Source organism: Daldinia loculata, assembly GCF_022478755.1.
Source record: "Daldinia loculata strain CBS 113971 unplaced genomic scaffold F4817scaffold_46, whole genome shotgun sequence".
In the NCBI taxonomy this organism is placed as follows: Eukaryota; Fungi; Ascomycota; class Sordariomycetes; order Xylariales; family Hypoxylaceae; genus Daldinia; species Daldinia loculata.
The window spans coordinates 1-18,318 of NW_026054900.1; the positions used below are offsets into that span (position 1 = coordinate 1).

An 18,318-nucleotide genomic window follows, 5' to 3' on the forward strand; every position below is an offset into this window, starting at 1 on the left:
TTTACACAGGTCAGGTCATGTCAGGTCTCTCACACAAACTGCCCCTGCACAGGTAGGGTGGGGAGTGGGGCATAGGTCGGGTCACTCAGTTCCCCCGTACCCTGGTCCTTCTACCTTAAAAACGTTAGTAATAACAACGCGAGGCAAAAAAGGGAAAGGGCGTGCACAGACCACATCCCTGCATAGTTAGGCCTAGACTGTTGCTTCCCTCGAGACTAAGAAAAAAAAAATTAATTCAACTACTACTTGACTCAAGGTTCTTCTTGACTTCAAAAACTCATCACCACACACCTTTCCTTCTATCACTCCGAGTTTATAACTCTTCATCCCATAATTTCCCATTTTCCGCTCCTTTTCTTGCAGATTGCACGCTGCACTTTAGATCGCGTTTGTTACAATCAATCAGCTCAGTCAGATCAGACGCGACATCGTTCTCCTCGTTTGCGCTGAACATTCTCACTTCGCGTACTTCTAACTTGACCATCACAGACGCAAAAATACATCATGTCTTACGGCGGCGGCTACAACTCCCGTAACGGAGGAGGAGGAGGCGGCGGCTACTCTAATGGCCACGAAAAGTACGGAGGCGGCCACGGAGGTGGTCGTCAAGAACACGGTCACGGGTAAGAATTGCATTTGAGCATTTGCTATTGTCTCACCGCACTTTAACCTCCCTTGATCATCGATACTAACATATCTTCTCTTCCAGCAATGGTTATGGCGGTAACAGCGGTGGTTACGGAGGAGGTGGCGGCGGCTATGGTGGAAGCGGAGGCGGAGGCGGTGACAGAATGTCTAACCTCGGAGCTGGTCTACACAAGCAAACCTGGGGTATGTTCTTTCCAGATTCTTGAGTTATTAATCATGTCATAACTAACCTTGTTCTCAATAGATCTCAACTCTCTTCCCAAATTCGAGAAGTCCTTCTACAAGGAGGACGAAGCTGTCGCACGACGACCGGCCAGTGAAGTTGAGCGATTCCGAAAAGATCATCAAATAGCTATCTCTGGCCACGATGTTCCCAAACCTGTCGAGACATTCGATGAGGCTGGATTCCCTCGATATGTGATGGACGAAGTCAAGGCACAAGGCTTCCCCGCTCCTACTGCCATCCAATCTCAAGGATGGCCCATGGCTCTCTCTGGTCGCGACGTCGTCGGTATTGCCGAGACAGGTTCCGGTAAGACGCTGACTTACTGCCTTCCGGCAATTGTCCACATCAACGCCCAGCCTCTCTTGGCTCCCGGCGACGGCCCCATCGTGCTTGTTCTTGCACCTACTCGAGAACTAGCTGTGCAGATCCAGCAGGAGATTACTAAATTCGGCAAGTCTTCGCGCATTCGCAACACCTGTGTCTATGGAGGTGTTCCTCGTGGTCCTCAGATCCGCGACCTTACTAAGGGTGTCGAGGTCTGCATTGCTACTCCCGGTCGTCTGATCGATATGCTCGAGGGTGGTAAGACTAACTTACGCCGAGTGACTTACTTAGTCCTCGACGAGGCTGATCGTATGCTGGACATGGGTTTCGAGCCCCAGATTCGCAAGATTATTAGTCAGATTCGACCTGACCGTCAAACTCTCATGTGGTCTGCTACTTGGCCCAAGGAAGTTCGTGCTTTAGCTGCCGAATTCCAAACCGACTTCATTCAGGTCAACATTGGTTCTCTAGACTTGTCTGCTAACCATCGTATTACGCAAGTCGTCGAGGTTGTATCCGAGGGTGAGAAGCGTGATCGTATGATCAAGCATCTTGAGAAGATCATGGACAACAAAGAGAACAAATGTCTTCTATTCGTAGGTACGAAGCGAGTCGCTGACGAGATTACGCGATTCCTCCGCCAAGACGGCTGGCCGGCCCTTTGTAAGTTTACGCAAATGTCTAACTTTCGATGCGGCTTGAAACTAATCTATTCGCAGCTATTCACGGCGACAAACAGCAGAACGAACGTGACTGGGTCCTTGACCAGTTCAAGACCGGAAAGAGTCCCATTATGGTAGCCACCGACGTTGCTTCTCGTGGTATTGGTATGATTGCAAATCCCCCCGTCCCCTCCCCGTACCCCCGTATCAACTTCCAGCAGAGTTATATCCGCTGTGCTTTACTCTATGTCTAGGGGCTCTCTCGATTGTGCGCATTTGCCTGATCTCCCAGTGTGTCTTGTGGTTCTCATCTATTCAGGAATATTGGGGTCCCGTGGTATAGTGGATGCACTATGCCCATGTTCCGTTGTCGTACCTTATTGTCCCCGTGGTACGGCTACGGAGTTGGCATTTCTTGATTCTGTCAAGCTATCTCCAGACTCCCAGATCCTAGGACCCAGACCAGATTATTGGAATTCCTCCAAATTGGCATGTTGATGCAGCAGACAGCCCCAATTCTCCAAGGAGAAAGCACGGAAAATATACTTAGGCACAGCACGTCCGTCGCTGGGACTTGTTACAGAAACATTGGTTTTCGGTTTGGCTAACATTAGATTGTAATTAAGATGTGCGCAACATCACTCATGTGATAAACTATGACTACCCGAACAACTCGGAGGATTACATCCACCGTATTGGCCGAACTGGCCGTGCTGGCGCCAATGGCACTGCCATTACTCTCTTTACTGCTGACAGTAAGTGTCTCCTAATGAATATTACCATGGCTATGACTAACAACTTCCCAGATTCTAAGCAGGCTCGTGATCTAGTCGCGGTTCTTCAAGAAGCTAAGCAGCAAATTGATCCTAGACTTCATGAGATGGCCCGCTATAGCGGCGGCGGTGGCGGAGGCCGCTACGGCGGACGAGGCTACGGTCGTGGTGGTCATGGTGGTCACCGAGGTATGTCTTATCGATTTCTAGGTTTTCAGAAACATAATACTAACACTTATTCTCAACAGGCGGCGGTGGTGCTGGCGGTGCTAACTCTTTGCCCATCAACAACCGACGATGGTGATAACCTCCATCAGGGATCTTTAGAACGTCGTAAGGTATCTGCCGGATTGCATTCCCTTTTATTTTATTGCACATATGCACAGATGGCGTTGTGTTTAGAGGTACGGATGTTTAGAAGTCGTTTTGTGTCGACACTTTGCGAAGGTATCTGTGCATGTCGATCCAGATTTGCACAACTCGCACTACCTAATTTGGTCACCCAACAAGATGCAGGCGTTACAGAAACATGAGAGAACGTGGAAAATGCAGAATTCTGCCTTGGTTCTACGAGAAGCAACTCTGGACTCGAGACCGTACAACTTACCAATTTTTGACTTCCAAGTCGAGAGAGAGGTAATGTTGCTTGCTGACTTGTGCAGATTGGACTTGCTTCAAGACCTACTACAAGGCCATATGTATATGTAGACTATCATCTGTCTTGTTCTCACTAGGAGACAAGGCAAATGAATACGTAGCATGAATTCAAGGTCTATTGCCTTAACATGAGAGTTCTATACTGAGGCAGTTATAAAGATTGCCAAGGACCAACGTTGACCGTACCGGGTTTCTCGGGAATGGAAATGATCTTGGCCTATGTTTATGATATCTGCACCCTATTCTTAGATAAGTGCGTCATTTGTAGTGTGTTCAGAGGTAGTATTGCCGACTGGTTTTTGTAGTGAGACCCAGACGAGGTCGTTTTGCGTGCTTGTGAGTGGCCGCCCAATATAACCGGAAATGACCTCTTTTTATCCGCAAACACAGGGGTGACTACACCATACCCGGTAAACGCAAGGACAGACTCCGTCTCGGTTTAGGCCTCTGCAAGTTCCCGCTTAGCAATAGTACTATAAGATGATGACCTCCCTGCCTCTGCGTCGCTGCGGCGTGGATGTTGTTTGTCTGCGTAGGACATTGATGCTGTATCCGTCTTCTCATCGACATTATTCGTCTAGTTAGATATAAACATTACGAGTCTATTAGCGACAATGAAGACCGCAGCAGCATTCGCACTCCTCGTGGCCAGCACCCAAGCCGCTCCGCATTGTACGTAAACTCACTCACTTCACTCACTCACTCGCTATCCAATTTAATATCTAGTTCTTCATCTTTCTGTCGTAGAGAATGAAGATGATATGATATGCATATCATATGAAGGCTAGGTCTGACTGAAGCGTCTCATATTGTAGACACGTTCCCGAAGCTCGCGGGCACCTCGGACTGGAGCTCCGTTCGGCAGACGGCAAACTTCCAGTCGAATGGGCCCGTGACCGACGTCAACTCGGATGCTATTCGTTGCTACCAGCGGGCTGCCGGCGGCGCCCCTGATACCACGCAGGTCAAGGCCGGCGGCCAGATCACTTGGGTTGCTAACCCGAGTATCTACCACCCTGGAGGGTACGTAATGTAATGATGGCTGCCCGAGACGCGGGGATCCGCGGTTGTGGCGTAGGTTGGGATGAATGCTAATGTGTCGATCTACAGTACGTTATTATTATATATGTATACGCGGATGGGTGAAGCCTTAACGTTTAGGACTGCTTCCTAGATGGGCGAGTTGGGATAAGACGAAACGAGATGAGATAAATTACTAACTTGAGGTCGTCTTCTAGCCCTTTCGGCATACATGGCCAAGGTCCCGTCCGGCAAGACCGCCGCCGACTTCGACGGCAGCGGAAACGTGTGGTTCAAGGTGTACCAGGACATGCCCACGGCGTCGGGCGGACAATACACCTGGCCATCAAACGGTACGCCTCTCTCCCTTCCTACTTCCCTCCTCCTCCTCCTCCTCCTCCTCCTCCTCCTCCTCCTCCTCCTCCTCCTCCTCCTCCTCCTCCTCCTCCTCCTCCTCCTCCTCCTCCTCCTCCTTCTTCTTGCTTCTTTCCTCCCTCCCCATCCCATCAACATTTCTAACCCCCTCCCCCACCCAACCAGGCAAAGCCGAAATCAGCTTCACCATCCCGCAGTGCCTAGCGGAGGGCGACTACCTGTTCCGGATCGAGCACGTGGCCCTCCACTCGGCGTCGGCAGCGGGCGGCGCCCAGTTCTACATCTCGTGCGCGCAGGTCCACGTCAGCGGGGGCTCGTCGGGGGCCGCGCAGCCCGGGGGGTTGGTCTCGTTCCCCGGCGCGTATAAGGCGACCGACCCGGGCATTATGATTAACATCTACAATAACGGCGGGAAGGAGTACCAGCCCGCGGGGCCGAAGGTGTTTACTTGTTAGATGGGGTGAGGGGGGTGGAATAAGGGGGAATGGGGTGGAGGGAAAGGGGAGCTGAGTAAGGGTCTTGGATGGAGAGGATGAGAGATAGATATCTACGTGTATACCGACTTGCAGTCTACCGTTACTTAGTGTGAATATCTAATCGTGTATCAAAGCTTTGCCCTGCTTAGTATCTGTGACTCTTGATAGTAGTGGTTATGGCTTGCTTTGCTAAGTTACTCAGTGTGTATAAAGACAATATATTCCATATAGTCATCGCATTATCAAATTAACGAGTCTATCAGACTCCGCTCTTATACTCCCTATCCAGTAGCTTGTAATATGAAGTATGCATTTACTACTTGAGTATCTAGTATTGCTAGCATCCGTCGCGTTTCCCTGGAAGTTATTTGTCAAGCCAGTCCCACGGTAGATACGTGTGAGTGGCTTGGGCTTTTGAGCACAAATACTGCCATAGCATCGTGGTGCCTCGTCAGCTCCAATGCCTTCAAGATGAAGCGCGCTTCATCTTCGAGATTTTATTTTATTTCAGCAGATAGACGACTCTTGGGTATATGGCTGCTTCTTCGATATGAGTTAAACAGTCAGATTCACCAGCTTACTCGAACACACATGAGCTCTCTTTAGTTGAAAGTTACTACCTAGATACCCAGAGGTCTATTATCCAGGAGACATGTCGCTTGCTGACACATGCAACGTTATGGACGAGAGAGAGCATCGTTTCATCCCGTTGTCCTCCCCCCGTCTCGGGGTCAAGTCAGGTCGTAAGATCCCCCCACGCATGGTCGAGAATAATATCCGCATCGGAACCGTCATCCGACAATTACTCATGGGGGCCGGAAAGTAAGCCTGCATTGTCTGGTGGTCAGAATATATCGCGCGGATTGTTGCCCGAGGCCATATGTAAAACTTGGCTTATTCGCCTATAGCATAGCATACTTCTCTACACTCATTGATGATGGCTTACTAATGTCTATAAGGGGCAGACAAATATTCCGGTTGTCAGGCTACGCTTTCACTATAGTTGTTGTACTTGGTTTCTATCTAGATTTTCGGGGACCGGTGAAAAAGAAGACGGAGAAGTAAGAGTTAAAAACACCAATCCGTCATTTGTCCGTAGTGCCGAGCTCTAAGCTGACATATACCCCTATAATATTTCCGCCGTATGAAGGTGCCAAATGTTAATCCTTAACCATTTTGGACAGCCAAATGCGGAGGTTTGTACCGGGAGTGCAGTCCGCATCTCACCCTCACTTCGAACGCCCTCCTTTCGATGCTGAAACCAGTAGTATTTGCCTAAGTATTGCCATTCATTATACGAACTCGCCTCCCAGGAGACGACGTACGTAGGTAGTCAGCACAGAAGAGCGGTGGAAACTGCCATTCTGACCGCCAGTGTCGTCGAGCGTGAAAAAGAAAAGCCGCGCTTAACCCTTCTGTCGATAGTATAGATTTGCCCGTCCCGAGTATACGGTTCGAGAATTAGGGCGGCTTATGGTATGCATCGGCCGATATACCATGCTGCCTGCACGGCTCCGGGACTGAAGCACAACGGCAGCTAAATCAGGCTTAGAATAATCTCCACATCCAATCAATAGAATATATTACTTTAGCGTCCCCTTTGCACGTGGCATAATAAGAAGCAAAATCCGGATAAGATTTATGCGATGTTGGTTTGAGGTTTAAGCGCGTCAAGCCATGCATACATACCTTACCTTACCTACATACTTGATGTTTGTTTGCTAGGTGAGGTATTGAGCACATTGAGCATGTCGAGCACATCACGAGGAGGCGTCCTAGGCTAGAAAAGCAAAAGAGGAGGTAACTTCACTGCGATCCTCTGCCACGTCTTACTTCGATGATGATCGTGATCCTCTAAAAGCTACCTTACATACCCTACCGTCTCACCGTGTGTTTACGAGGAGCTGGATACCCGGGTCTAGGCATACGGTACCTTGTGTGTGTGTGTGTGATATCTTACCGCCTGAGAGGCGGCTGGCTCACTCCCTGCCGTCCTGCCGCTTTACAAATGTGTCGCTTAATGTGAGATGTTATATGTCAAGCCACCTGTTTACTGGTTGCCGTCCTGCCGCTTTACAAATGTGTCGCTTAATGTGAGATGTTATATGTCAAGCCACCTGTTTACTGGTTGCCGTGCTGCCACGTTATTTGTTCATTTCGCGTTTAAACAAGAGGGTGTCGAGAAACCCAGCGGCCCATTACCAGATTGAGTATCTAACCCGCAATGTGTAAAGGGGGGATCATTGTTTGCTACGATTATCACGGTTGAGCATCTGACATGCAGAGAAGTATGTATCTGGAAAAAAGGGGCTGTTCAAAGTGGCAATAATAATTATAATGAAAAAAAAAAAAAAAGGTGATACGAATGCGTGGCGGCTAGCTGATAAGTGATAGAAGTCATATAGAACAAGCCAGGGAGCAATGTAATGCAAGCCACAATTCATATAGCTATCTCCTTGGATCTTGCTGTCATTGGCTGCGTCGTCTTATAGGATCAAGACGGCAATGCTTCACAAACTTTTGAAACATTGACCGATGTTTACGGGCTAGAAAGGCGCTACGGTAACACAGCATATATGAGCTGACAACTTCTGGTATGCGGTTAGACGCGCGATCAGCATATAGTGAATTGTCATATGACTGAGAAGCGCCCATATATCACCACGTCACTTATTCTTGCGAGGCCAGGGAGAAGACAAAACCACATCCTTGGTATATTGGTAGAAGGGCAAGAAAGATATCAAGTGGAACTCATCAACCGCAATCAGCAGCAAGCTTCTTTTGCTTCTTTGTCTTGTCCTTTACCGGAAATCCGACCTTCGGAATGCCCGTTCGGGGGGGGACCGTAGTATCTAGATATCCGGACTGCATCCAGATTGCATCCAGACTGCTGGATATTTTCTTGCAGCCCACGGCTGAGACATGGATCTAAAGATTGATTGCCGATTTGCAGCACGAGAGCTGGATAGCCTCAAAGCAGAACGAGCTGCAATAATACATAATATATCTTGCATTTTCCATTGGCTTATTAGAGTTAAAAGAATCAAGGTTGTTGTTAGCCACATTGAAAAATTTAATTGGAATGTGGTTTTAGTTCCTGTCAATCTCAGCTGAACTCGATGTCATTGTGATGAGTGGACGCTCCACTATGACCTAGACGAGATCGTGGCGTGGGTAGGGGCAAATGAAGAGAGAGGCAGAAAAGAAAGGAAAAAGGGACAAAAAAAGAAAAACAGAGGTCTAACCATGCATATGTTAGATAAAGTTGGATTTTGGTTAGTGGAACGAAACTAGGGAGAGGAGAGATAACGAAGAAGAATAATTGTTGGCATGGTGTTTTGGGTCATATTTTCATTTGTGTTAATAAACAACTTAACTATTGCTAAAGAATACTCTAAAATTAGTGGTTGAAGATAGTTTAACTGGCTTTTCATCACTAATATATCGATTTCTCCTATCGACTCAAATATAATAAGCTATCTTTTGCGCAACCGTTAGAAACGACAATGCCTTAGAATAGGAGAACAGAACATGGATATACTCTGTAGAAATTTGATTAGATGAAAGCAATTGGCGGTCGTTGACGTCAATGGCGTTTCAAACCGTCCTATGTGCTTTTGATACTCAACGTTCACCCATGTAAGGCGTTCTGTTAATTCCTGCTTTTCTTGAAATTCGCAATCCACACTTGTGGGTTTGCTCACGCGTTGTACATCTCATATTAAGTATGTACAATACAATACAATAAAATAAAATACAATACGATACAATACAATACAATAAAATAAAATACAATACGATACAATACAATACAATAAAATAAAATACAATACGATACAATACATATCTACTGGGGTTTGAATTAGTTAGAAAACCCAACTGGTCTTACATAAGGAGTCGAGTCGCTAGTGAAAGTCGCAGCAGCAGCAGCTGAAAGGTTCGTGGCTAAGAGTGATCGGCAGTGCAGTGCTTGGCGGCAGGGTTATCAGAGATCTGCTTTCCTCATCGGTCAATCTGATAATCCCAATAATTCTGGTTGCTTCAGAAAATGGAACGCACATGTCGCAGGGAACAATCCTTCCATGCTCATTCTCATTCTCATTCTCATGCTCATGCTCGTGCTCGTGCTCGTGCTCATACCACCATCGTCCAACCTACGTGAAGATGGAGCAAAATATGGAGCAGCATATGGAAAGTTCCGGCCTAATCAATGTATAAAGCTGTGGTAACTTGGCTTGTTGGTACGTGATAGGTAATAGGACGACCGGACGTAAGAAGTTAGAGCAATGCCGGAATTACACGGAGAATTACGTGGATAAACAATTGAAGATCCTCCGACTTCATTTCATCAGTCGTAGCGTTTGGATAGTGGATTATTAATCTAAGAGGCTCTTCTAGGGGCTTGAGGTTGTTTTACTTGAGCTTCAAAGCCCGGGTAAATATTGCGGTAAAATGCTGTTGGTACACCTTGCTAACCTAGCAGGGTGCATACGACTACGTTAATGTAAGGCGCGTGGAATTAACGTAGGCTGGTAGGGTCCTGAGACTCGCATGGACTCGAAGGAAAATATTAAAAAAAGTCAATAACGCGCCCTCGCAAAATTGGGATACCCGCCCCTCGTATTCGCTGGGTTGCTGCAGGTGTGTTGGGAATATAATTATGTAATTACATGGGCAACTTCAGTAAGCGCGGCGAGGTCATCCGAAAAATATGCCGAGTCTTATTATTCCCTCGATTCGGATGTTCGAGCGTACGATGAACCTGCGACGTTAGTATTGATATACCTACCGGTATACCTACTGCCAACTGGTATACGTCAGGTATACGTTAGGTACCTAAGCTAGCTATGTAGTTTCACGCACCACCGAATACCAATGTTTTCATAATTCGGAAGCGTGGCTTGCCGATAGGCGCCCAGTGGGCTTGATTGTAGTCGAATTTGAGGCCTTCGTTCACTTCGCTACCAGAGTGACGGGTGAGACTAATCAACTTGACCCTGTGGGGAATCAAATAACCGAACAAGTACATAGTAGACTCCAAAATGATGTGATGTGACCCGATGCACGGGGTCGAGCAAAATGATTGGCATTGGAAAATGTAGCGCCTACTTGTGAGATCACTGGTTTGGATGGATCTGAGATCTCTTAGCCTAACTCGGATGCTGGATTTTCTCATGCAATCCTAATTGAGACTTGATAAGGGGTTGAGGAAGACGAATCACAACATCGTCTTCCAGACTAATAACACCATGCTACATTTTTGCAGGCGCTAGCATCTGAATCATGTACCGCAACCGAGTACCTAGGTAGTCTAACCCCTCTAACAAAATTTCCGAAAGTCATGATACGTGAAGAAGTGAATATCTAAGAGGCTCAATGACCTGAAGCGTAGCATATATCGGAATAGAAGGCACCAACGAATATGGCGGGCACCAATAGGAGTAAAACCATAAACGGTGTAGTGTATGAGTGTATGCACGTAAGAATTAACTGCCTAGGTCATCTGTGCAAGGAATCATGACTTGGGAAAAAAGGAAGGTTGTGTCGACTTGGTGTGGAAAGAAAATCGGTTCGCCTGACCGGGATTCTGACGGGGATGCCGCTTTGACGTCGTGGTAAATGCGGAGATATAGCCGAGAGCGTTATGGGCCGACCGAGCTATCGAAGGACAGGGCATTGCGACAGAATGTAGGATGAGACGGCCTGGGCATTGGGAAATACTCACGAATGGAGCCCGATGCCATGCAGTCCGGAGATGAAGCGAAAGAGTGGTGCTATGGTAAGTTTGGATGGAACATGAATGAATTAACCTCGAGGCCTGACACTCGAGCTAGGTTTCCAGTGCGGCTACCAAGCTATTTACTAAAGCCTAGAGCGAGCTTTACCCTAGGCCTAGGATGGTATACCTTGCAGGTCGAGGCGGGCTCTTGGGGGGGGGGCCCAGGTTCTTTTTGGATTGTCACACTGCAACTCTGCAGCTTGGACGTGCCCACTTGGCTATCTTGGCGAGTCTGGGGACTACTGTGGTGGTTGGCTAGGGTGTAAGCAATCCACGTGAACAATGGCTGAGGTGGCTCTGCAGATGGGTGTGTGGATGAGTATGTACGTCGACGCACCATACATAACTAAGTACAGTACCAAGGAAGGGGACCCTGCTCGGCTCGCGAGTGATTCGACCGACAATGCCCGCGCCGTTGTACGCTCGGAGGTATTTTGAGGGGACGAGGGGGGAAGGGGAGGGACTCGCTGTAGCACGTCGATAGGAACTCGCCGATATCGTGAGAAGCGGCATGAGATTTTAAGCTGACAGGCCAATGACTGCGTATTGATGTACTGCATTAATATCTTAATACGTGAGATGCGATGCAGCAGCGGCATTGGTATATTGGCATCGATGTAAAGACCTGGTCAAAGGACACGGGATGCTGAGTTGAGCACGATAAGTTGACGTATTTCCTTGTGTGTATCGAGATGTCGTCCCAATATCACATGCCTTTTAAATGACATTGACGAGAGGTGCATACATAATACAGCTGATGGCATCGTATCCACCGGCTCGAAGGAAGAAGGATGGCGGTGTGCACGATAGTGGAGAGTAATATAGTACGATGGCTCTGTAAAGGAATATTGTTGTGGTAGTTGTGGTATGTATAGGACGAGAGTAGTCGTCGTCTTATTTTTAAGGCTATGGTGCCGGCGCGAAGGCTGGCGATATAAGGTATATATATAATAAAAGTACGATAGGTGTCGCATGTCGCATGTCGTTGAAATATGACTACGCCGTCGTGCCCTGGGCACGAATGATCTCTCTCTAGCTTCGATCCAGCTGCGAAACATGGGAGGAATTGGATTCAACGCTTGTTTAGTCTCTCCCAGAGCTTCGGGTCACCAAAGATCTGTCGATGCCCGGCGCCGTTAAAAAGCTCCTGACATATCACCTTAGCGGGAAATCTTTCTGGGGAACCATGCCGGGGGGGTTTGGCGCCAGGTGCTTTTATTACTGTGCATAAAATGATGAGATATAGGATAGCAGACGCAAGGTAGCACGAAGTTTTGTCTCGATCAATTAAGCCGAACGTCTTGCATACCTACACATGAGAGAGGGTAGAAAGAAGAAAAAAGGATGTTACATACATTAGAACGTACATTAGATCATACATGTACATCATATAGAGTATACACCCTGATCCGTACATATAATATAATTACATGTAACATATAGAAAGTACATGCGTCCATGCATCATGTATAATCAAATATGTATATTCAAGCATTTTGCTCGCCGTTGGCGGCAATTGCCGTAACTGTAAAGGTAAAGCTACTACCCTAGGTACATAGATTTCAATGCTCTTTCCTTTTTCTTCTCCCCTTTCCGCCGAGATGGCTCTTTGTTGTACACCAACCACGGCTTATAAAGTCCGAATACCGACGCGGAATGAGAGCGCGCCAATCGCCACATACATATTCGTCTATGTAACGTGACCGGGTTCCAATACATTGTAGTGGTTACACGGGTACCACGGGCGTGGGAAATTGCTTAGCAGCTCACCATTCCCTACCATTTTCCCTTGAGCCTGTCAGCTACTATCCCTGGCCGCCCTGGGTTATATGCGCATGCATAGTAACTCGAAAAGATATCGTGTGATACGTAATTGACCTCTTGATCTCCAGAGGTGGATACGAACCTTGTATAATAAATATCCAATGGATCGTGGCAGCCCGTGGGATAATACATCCTTCCGAGTCTTACGGGCCTTGAGTGATATCAGGACTGGAGCGACTGGAACGATATAGGTCATCTACGCTGATATTTAATGTACGATACGGAATACAAGAAAACAACAACGGCCCCCCCCCTCTCATACACATCCTTTAACGACTGGGAACGACGGGGCCTGCTGTACGTAACGTTGGTGGTATCGCGAGTCAAGGAATCGGGATACTTCTTCTGTAATCCTGCCAGCTCACGGCCATGTGGATCGCCCGCTCTCCACGTCGGGATTTGTGAACGGCTTCTGGGCGCCGTTGCCCAATTTTAAAGACACACGAGCTGAGATACTGTAAGAAAATCTTCCTTCATGAGGAGATCAATTTTCACCAGTCAGGTGGTCGTCCCACAATGGGGCGGAAGGTCGGACGTCTTCCAGGTTTGGTGTATTCTACCCGGCCGGCTCTATTTTTTCTTTCTTTTTCTCTTTGAAAAGAATCGGTAGATCCGTTAAGCGCGCACTGTTGCCACGATATCCACATGTATGTATTACGGGTAGAAGGATGTTTTGTAATAGTGGCTGTTTTGGAAGCGGGCAGAGCTTAGATGGCTGAATCTTGAGATCGTTAAGCGAGGCGCGTCTTTTTTTGGGCGCGTGTTAGCCACGATCCGGAGAATGTGCTTCGAAGTCCAAAGTATCGTACAAGGAAAATGGTCAAGGCCATCTGGCGATGGATGGCTGTCAGCCCGAAGGTCCAGATTCCAGAACAGTTGTAGATCCGCTACCTCGGTACAGTTCTTGTGGCGAAGAATTTGCACGGTCCTATTGTTGTCTTCTTTACATGGTTCTATGCACCATTACATTTTCTCCTATCCCTGTCGTCGAAAATGTCGACATGGGTGAGCAAAGCACGCACTATTACCGCTCAATGCCACGCGAGCCGTGGTGCTCGATAAACTTCTAATAGTAGGAGCCCTTCAATTCGTGTATATCTTAGAATGTATCATCTTTGCGCAGATCTAAAACCGTGATCGACCGATAATAATACTTCGCGGCGGTATTGCGACGATACTACGGTCCGACTGCACGCTACGGGGCCCGAGGTTAGAAAGTTGAGATAGAGTTCTAACGATACGATCCATGATGGAGCGGGTGTACGAAGTAAAAAGGTTTGTATTACGGACAAATGCGGTTGTGTAATAAGAGCTGTCATTCGGCTCCCCATCTTGCCGAATGAATATACCGCTGCTCGATCATTCGGAAAATTCAAACCTGGAAAACAAGACGTATGTATGAATCAAACAGATTGTGTATCTCTCACACAAAGTCGAGCTGGGCCTGCGAATCAGATGTGCAGTGACCGACCGCTCGGATCCGAACGTATGTTTATTGGATGCGCGTGTACCAAGATTCCTTTTTTTTTACTGTCCACTTTCATGACCCCCGCTTGCCTTCATCATCACCATTGAGGAATAGCCCGAGCTCATACTGTGGTCCCAGTATCTGTCCATAAAAGTGGTTCCGAGTCGAGATTCTCTCAATCTAAGCAGCTAAGCACACATACATACATGTCGCAGTATGTATGTATGTACGTCTGTTCATTTTCTTTTTCTGAGCCCCGCGTAGCGTTGTGATGCTATCGTAATGACGAAGCTTATGGTTTGCCCCTGTCCTAGTATCTGCTTCAGTTCCTAGGACCCATCATAGCGACCGAGGTTTAACGGTGAGCTTGAGAGATACTTGTACGTATGGTACTCGGTACTTTACTGAGTACTTGTGGATATATTGGCATCGTGTACGGATTACATATGACAGGGAATAGACACGAATCAGTGCCTGTAAGGATCCATCAATAAGTCATGGGGGGAAAAACTTGACTTGCGGCATCGGCCCAGGTGGTCGGCAAGGAGGTTGAACTCGGGGCAGGCAAATGATAAACCCAATTGCAAGAAAATGGACATCCCGTGTAGGACACGATCCAAATTGTAGTGTTAATATATTATGGTTACTTCGTACTTGATAAGAATTAATATGTAGGTATTATACTTGGTGATACCAGAGCTTAGCTCCTTAAGCTACACCCCAAACGAGACCCCAAACCAATGTTTATTTAAAAGCGTCGAAACGCCATGTTATGCTTATTTTATTTCATCAGTCTTAATCATTTAACCTACTACATACATATGTAGCTACCTTAGGTACTTACCTAGGTAGGTAGGTATGTATACATGTACATACCTAACATACATGTAGTGTAGGTAATTTAGAAGCTCTAGACTGATGCGGAAAGTCGACGACAGGTTACATAATGATGTATAATGGATAGTGGATAGCAGCGGATTTAATCCGTATATATGCGCGCATCATGACTATTACTGGAGTCTTTGATAGAGCAACAGAGCGGAATAACGTCCTGTTATTCGATCCGATTGCATGTTATGTATCTTAGCATGCGTGTTCGCATCGACTCCTAGGCCTTGGCCCCTTGTGATCTCAGGGATTACCATAGTTGAGATTGATAGCTGATGTGGAATTTTTTTCTTCTTCGATGAAAACCTGGTGAGTCTATGTAGAGTCTAGCCCGTCCTAGTAAAATCTGCAGCCTAAGCCTCCTCACCTTGCTTAGTTTAAAGGTACCTAATCCGTAGTACAGTACGGAATTACGCAGTACCTTAGGTACGCTTACCTAAGAGTAACCTCATTGATATCCACTCTGCATAAAACGCAGAAATACATCATCCATGGTACTTGGGTAAGGTTCTCTTCCCCAGTCATTAAATTCTGTTGACTAATGACTAATGAAGATGACCAGGGATTGGCACTGCGACTGGCTTTATCAGGGATGCTGGGTCTTTTGTGGGTGGTTCCGCCGCCTCCTGCTACACGTTCATTGGATGCGGCGTACAGTACTTTATAGATACCTACACCGCTTTAGCCTCCCCACATTGCGCCTCTAAGCTGAACTTCCACATCACGAACATCGAATGTTATCACCTCAGATTGCAAGTACCTAGAGAACTGTTAAGATGTTTTGCCATTTTTATCATGTGTATTATGTTCTAAACGCGTTGTGCTGGGCGGCTATTTTTGCTGGGCTTTCTGGGCTTTGAGAATTTCGCATGGACGAAAGACAAATTGTAAAAAACTCGGACAGACAGACGGTTGCGTGTTGCGGGTCGCAGGTCGGAAGAGGCAAGAGAGGCGAGAGAGGGGCCTCAAGAAGCAGGGAAAGGGAGTTTAATATTCAGCTCTAGGCAAGTATCTTGCCGAGCAATGAAATCCACCAAGCTGCAAAGATACACCATGTACTCTAATAGTAGCGAGGGGTTATTCTGACAAGTAGTGGGCTCTTTTTACTCGAGGTCGATGTGGATGGACTCGAAGTACGAAGTAGAGGATAAAGTTTGGTGGTGAATTTAGATTATTTTAATTACCTAAGACGCCTCGAGAGAAGAAAAAATAAGAATAAAGAGATGGAGAAGAAGGAAAATGCTTGACATGGGGAATCATGGTAAGAAAAGGAAAAATCAAATGCAAAAGAAAAGAAAAAAAGAAAACAAATAAGTTATTGCCCAACTTACTGTATGTAGTACAAAGTTGCATGTATGTATGTATTCCTAGTATTCCTAGTATTCCGCATCCCTCCTTCTAAGTTCTCCCAGTTTTTGGTCGTTTGCCCCCTGTTGGTAAAATACTGTATGATTCTATTGGTTAACCGAACCCGGTCCTTCCAAATGTACATGACTGAATGTACACATAAAAATAATAATCAAATAAATCGACACTGAGAAAATCCCCCCCGAATCTTCCATTCTTCCCCAACCTTTTAACAGATTACCAAATTACCAAACCAGACCAGCCATTCACCAGTACATGCATTCCTTTATTCTGGTTCGGCAATCAAAGTTGCACGTTCAATCAACCCTCCACGCGTGTTCTTGGAGCACTGCAGCGTCGTGCCTCGAGCGTGCATCTATCTGCATATAAAAATTCACCATCTCCCATCCCCTCGGCACTAATTCTCACTAAGCCCAATCTAAACTTGCTTGAGTCTGGACGCGAATCGGTAGGGTCAGAGACTAAAGTTTATGATTTGACGCACCAACACGCAAAACTCTGTCGTCACCAGGGTCCCTAATCCCTAAACCGTGAAGGTAACTAGTGTCTCTAAATCACCTTCTGGCGACTGGCGACAGGCGAGGCAACGCCCGCTAACAAAGTCATCAGCAGCAGCTAGCAACACAGTACATAACTGCTACTTTATGTACACACACTTACACTTATTTACCTACGCTATTTACGCCTACTTACCCTAAACACCATACTGCACGTCACTTCCTTAGGCTGGCGATCGTGTGAGGTAACTACTTCCTTTACGACTACTCCCGATACTTATTATTATTACAGCTGCCAGCTGCTATTACAGCTCCTGCAGCCGTTATTAATAATTTCCTGATACGCACCTTGCCTAGAGGCGTGCAGGGGGAAACGTACATATACGCACACCCACACTCTCTTTCTCAGCCCTTTTTACATGGATTCCATCTGCGCTCCCACGCACATCTAATCCATATAACCCCAATACAAGACGTCGTCCACCTCCAGCTCGACGTAAGGAAAGAGTAATAAGAGTCAGTCTAGCCGAGCCTGGGATCTTCTAGCGGCTCTATAATTCGACATTCCGAAAATTTTAGCATTGCTCTAGCATTACTCTAGCATCGCACCGGTCCAAACTCAACTTGAGGCCCCTGCTACCAATCGCAACCCTTGGTAGTTCTGACAAGACACGCTAAGTCTCGCAGTCTAGACGGCTTCGGGGATCGCTCGATTTTTCTAGCACTCCCTCCTCCATTTTACTTCGAACTATTTTAGTGAAGTATCTTTCCAACTCCACTGCGAGTTTGGCCATCAGACCCCATAAGCCACTAGGTCCGCCGCACGCGTTCATAACGCAGTACGTACAAGGGGGTTGCTTCTCAAGGGAAACCAGATCGCACCCTGCATCAGATCGTGCGCAGTACTTGACAATTCCCGCCCTCATAAGCCCGCCCAGTCTCTTAACTGCTACCACGAACGGTTGGCGGGTGCAGGCAAATCTGTCGTGCAATACACACTACTTGTTGGCGCCCGCGATCTAAAAGAAGAACTCAAAAGCACACTGGCCCCCAACTTCTCGCGCCCCATCTGAGGCGGAGACTACGGTTTTTTAGTACATAGCCTCTGCTCCGTTTTACCTAGGCATTGTCTTCTCCAGCACGACTTGGTGGCTGATCTCAACCTGTGGGTTGGTGGATCTTCCTCGAGAGACTATTTTATCTGTAGACTTGGACAAGACTGGAAGATCTACACTATCTCCTCTTGGATCAGTTCCCCCCGTTGATGACTATACTAGTCGCCAACAAATACGCCAGTGCAGCCGCAGCTTGTCCCCCTTGGTGCAACTCTATC

The 18,318-nt window shown here is 47.0% G+C and overlaps 3 protein-coding genes across 3 annotated transcripts; 2 read left to right on the forward strand and 1 right to left on the reverse strand.

Annotated features, from left to right (window-relative positions):
* Positions 1-97: 97 nt before the first annotated feature.
* F4817DRAFT_345612 (ATP-dependent RNA helicase dbp2) lies at positions 98-3,417 on the forward strand. The gene is made up of 7 exons (XM_049304285.1): positions 98-623; positions 710-831; positions 893-1,861; positions 1,918-2,025; positions 2,487-2,615; positions 2,667-2,822; positions 2,882-3,417. Exons 1-7 carry the CDS (start codon positions 505-507, stop codon positions 2,935-2,937), a joined length of 1,659 nt encoding a protein of 552 aa, XP_049156484.1. The 5' UTR covers positions 98-504; the 3' UTR covers positions 2,938-3,417.
* A 238-nt stretch (positions 3,418-3,655) lies between these two features.
* On the forward strand, positions 3,656-5,151 carry F4817DRAFT_345614 (glycoside hydrolase family 61 protein). Its single transcript, XM_049304286.1, has 4 exons — positions 3,656-3,962; positions 4,106-4,310; positions 4,527-4,663; positions 4,851-5,151. Exons 1-4 carry the CDS (start codon positions 3,905-3,907, stop codon positions 5,138-5,140), a joined length of 690 nt encoding a protein of 229 aa, XP_049156485.1. The 5' UTR covers positions 3,656-3,904; the 3' UTR covers positions 5,141-5,151.
* A 2,770-nt stretch (positions 5,152-7,921) lies between these two features.
* F4817DRAFT_345615 (uncharacterized protein) lies at positions 7,922-8,472 on the reverse strand. Its single transcript, XM_049304287.1, has one exon. The coding sequence runs from the start codon at positions 8,224-8,226 to the stop codon at positions 8,014-8,016; it is 213 nt and encodes a 70-aa protein (XP_049156486.1). The 5' UTR covers positions 8,227-8,472; the 3' UTR covers positions 7,922-8,013.
* Positions 8,473-18,318: the final 9,846 nt, after the last annotated feature.

What these genes read in the sequence shown, in the direction of transcription:
- F4817DRAFT_345614 (XM_049304286.1), top strand. Translation starts at nt 3,905, where the DNA reads ATGAAGACCGCAGCAGCATTCGCACTCCTCGTGGCCAGCACCCAAGCC. An exon ending in CACCCAAGCCGCTCCGCATT is followed by an intron (nt 3,963 to 4,105) that starts GTACGTAAACTC and finishes CTCATATTGTAG; the next exon opens with ACACGTTCCCGAAGCTCGCG. An exon ending in CCGAGTATCTACCACCCTGG is followed by an intron (nt 4,311 to 4,526) that starts AGGGTACGTAAT and finishes AGGTCGTCTTCT; the next exon opens with AGCCCTTTCGGCATACATGG.
- F4817DRAFT_345615 (XM_049304287.1), bottom strand. Translation starts at nt 8,226, where the DNA reads ATGTGGCTAACAACAACCTTGATTCTTTTAACTCTAATAAGCCAATGG.
- F4817DRAFT_345612 (XM_049304285.1), top strand. Translation starts at nt 505, where the DNA reads ATGTCTTACGGCGGCGGCTACAACTCCCGTAACGGAGGAGGAGGAGGC. An exon ending in AGACGGCTGGCCGGCCCTTT is followed by an intron (nt 1,862 to 1,917) that starts GTAAGTTTACGC and finishes ATCTATTCGCAG; the next exon opens with CTATTCACGGCGACAAACAG. An exon ending in TGGTCATGGTGGTCACCGAG is followed by an intron (nt 2,823 to 2,881) that starts GTATGTCTTATC and finishes TATTCTCAACAG; the next exon opens with GCGGCGGTGGTGCTGGCGGT.